The following is a 627-nucleotide window of genomic DNA, read 5'->3' as shown; positions in this document are numbered from 1 at the left end:
AACACTATGCTTTATGCTTTTTTTAAAAAAAGGCCACTATAAGAACAATTAAATTTTTGAGGGGAGCACTTGAAAAACCTTTGAAGTCTTCAAATCAATATAAAATTCTTTATAAAAATATGTATTTGTTTGTTACTGTAAAAACTAATCAGATATTAATCACAAAAAAGTATTATTGAAAACTACAAATCACTTCATAATAAGTACACATCCTGTTAACACATCTTCACACACACACACACACCCTGTTTGATATCTTTATGCACACACCCTGTTATCACATCTTTACACACACACACACACACCCTGTTATCACATCTTTACACACACACACACACACCCTGTTATCACATCTTTATGCACACACCCTGTTATCACATCTTTATGCACACATCCCGTTATCACATCTTTACACACATCCTGTTATCACATCTTTATGCAGACATTCTGTTATCACATCTTTACACACACATCCTGTTATCACATCTTTATGCACACATACCCTGTTATTACTACTTTATGTACACATCCTGTTATCACATCTTTATGCACACATCTTATTACTTCTTTATGCACACACCCTGTTATCACATCTTTATGCACACACCCTGTTATCACATCTTTATG

At 33.5% G+C, this 627-nt stretch overlaps 1 protein-coding gene across 1 annotated transcript in view; it reads right to left on the bottom strand.

Annotated features, from left to right (window-relative positions):
* The window catches only part of LOC106473207 (structural maintenance of chromosomes protein 6-like), a 42,042-nt gene that overhangs the window by 6,065 nt on the left and 35,350 nt on the right, over positions 1–627 (bottom strand). The window contains exon 22 of the mRNA XM_022401693.1: positions 341–420. Coding sequence (XP_022257401.1) covers positions 341–420 — 80 coding nt within the window. The remainder of the gene's footprint in view (positions 1–340; positions 421–627) is intronic.

The sequence above is a fragment of the Limulus polyphemus genome, unplaced genomic scaffold (assembly GCF_000517525.1).
Source record: "Limulus polyphemus unplaced genomic scaffold, Limulus_polyphemus-2.1.2 Scaffold5971, whole genome shotgun sequence".
NCBI classification, from domain to species: domain Eukaryota; kingdom Metazoa; phylum Arthropoda; class Merostomata; order Xiphosura; family Limulidae; genus Limulus; species Limulus polyphemus.
Note: the sequence above shows the minus strand (reverse complement) of the source record. Positions and strands in the feature narration are given on the sequence as shown.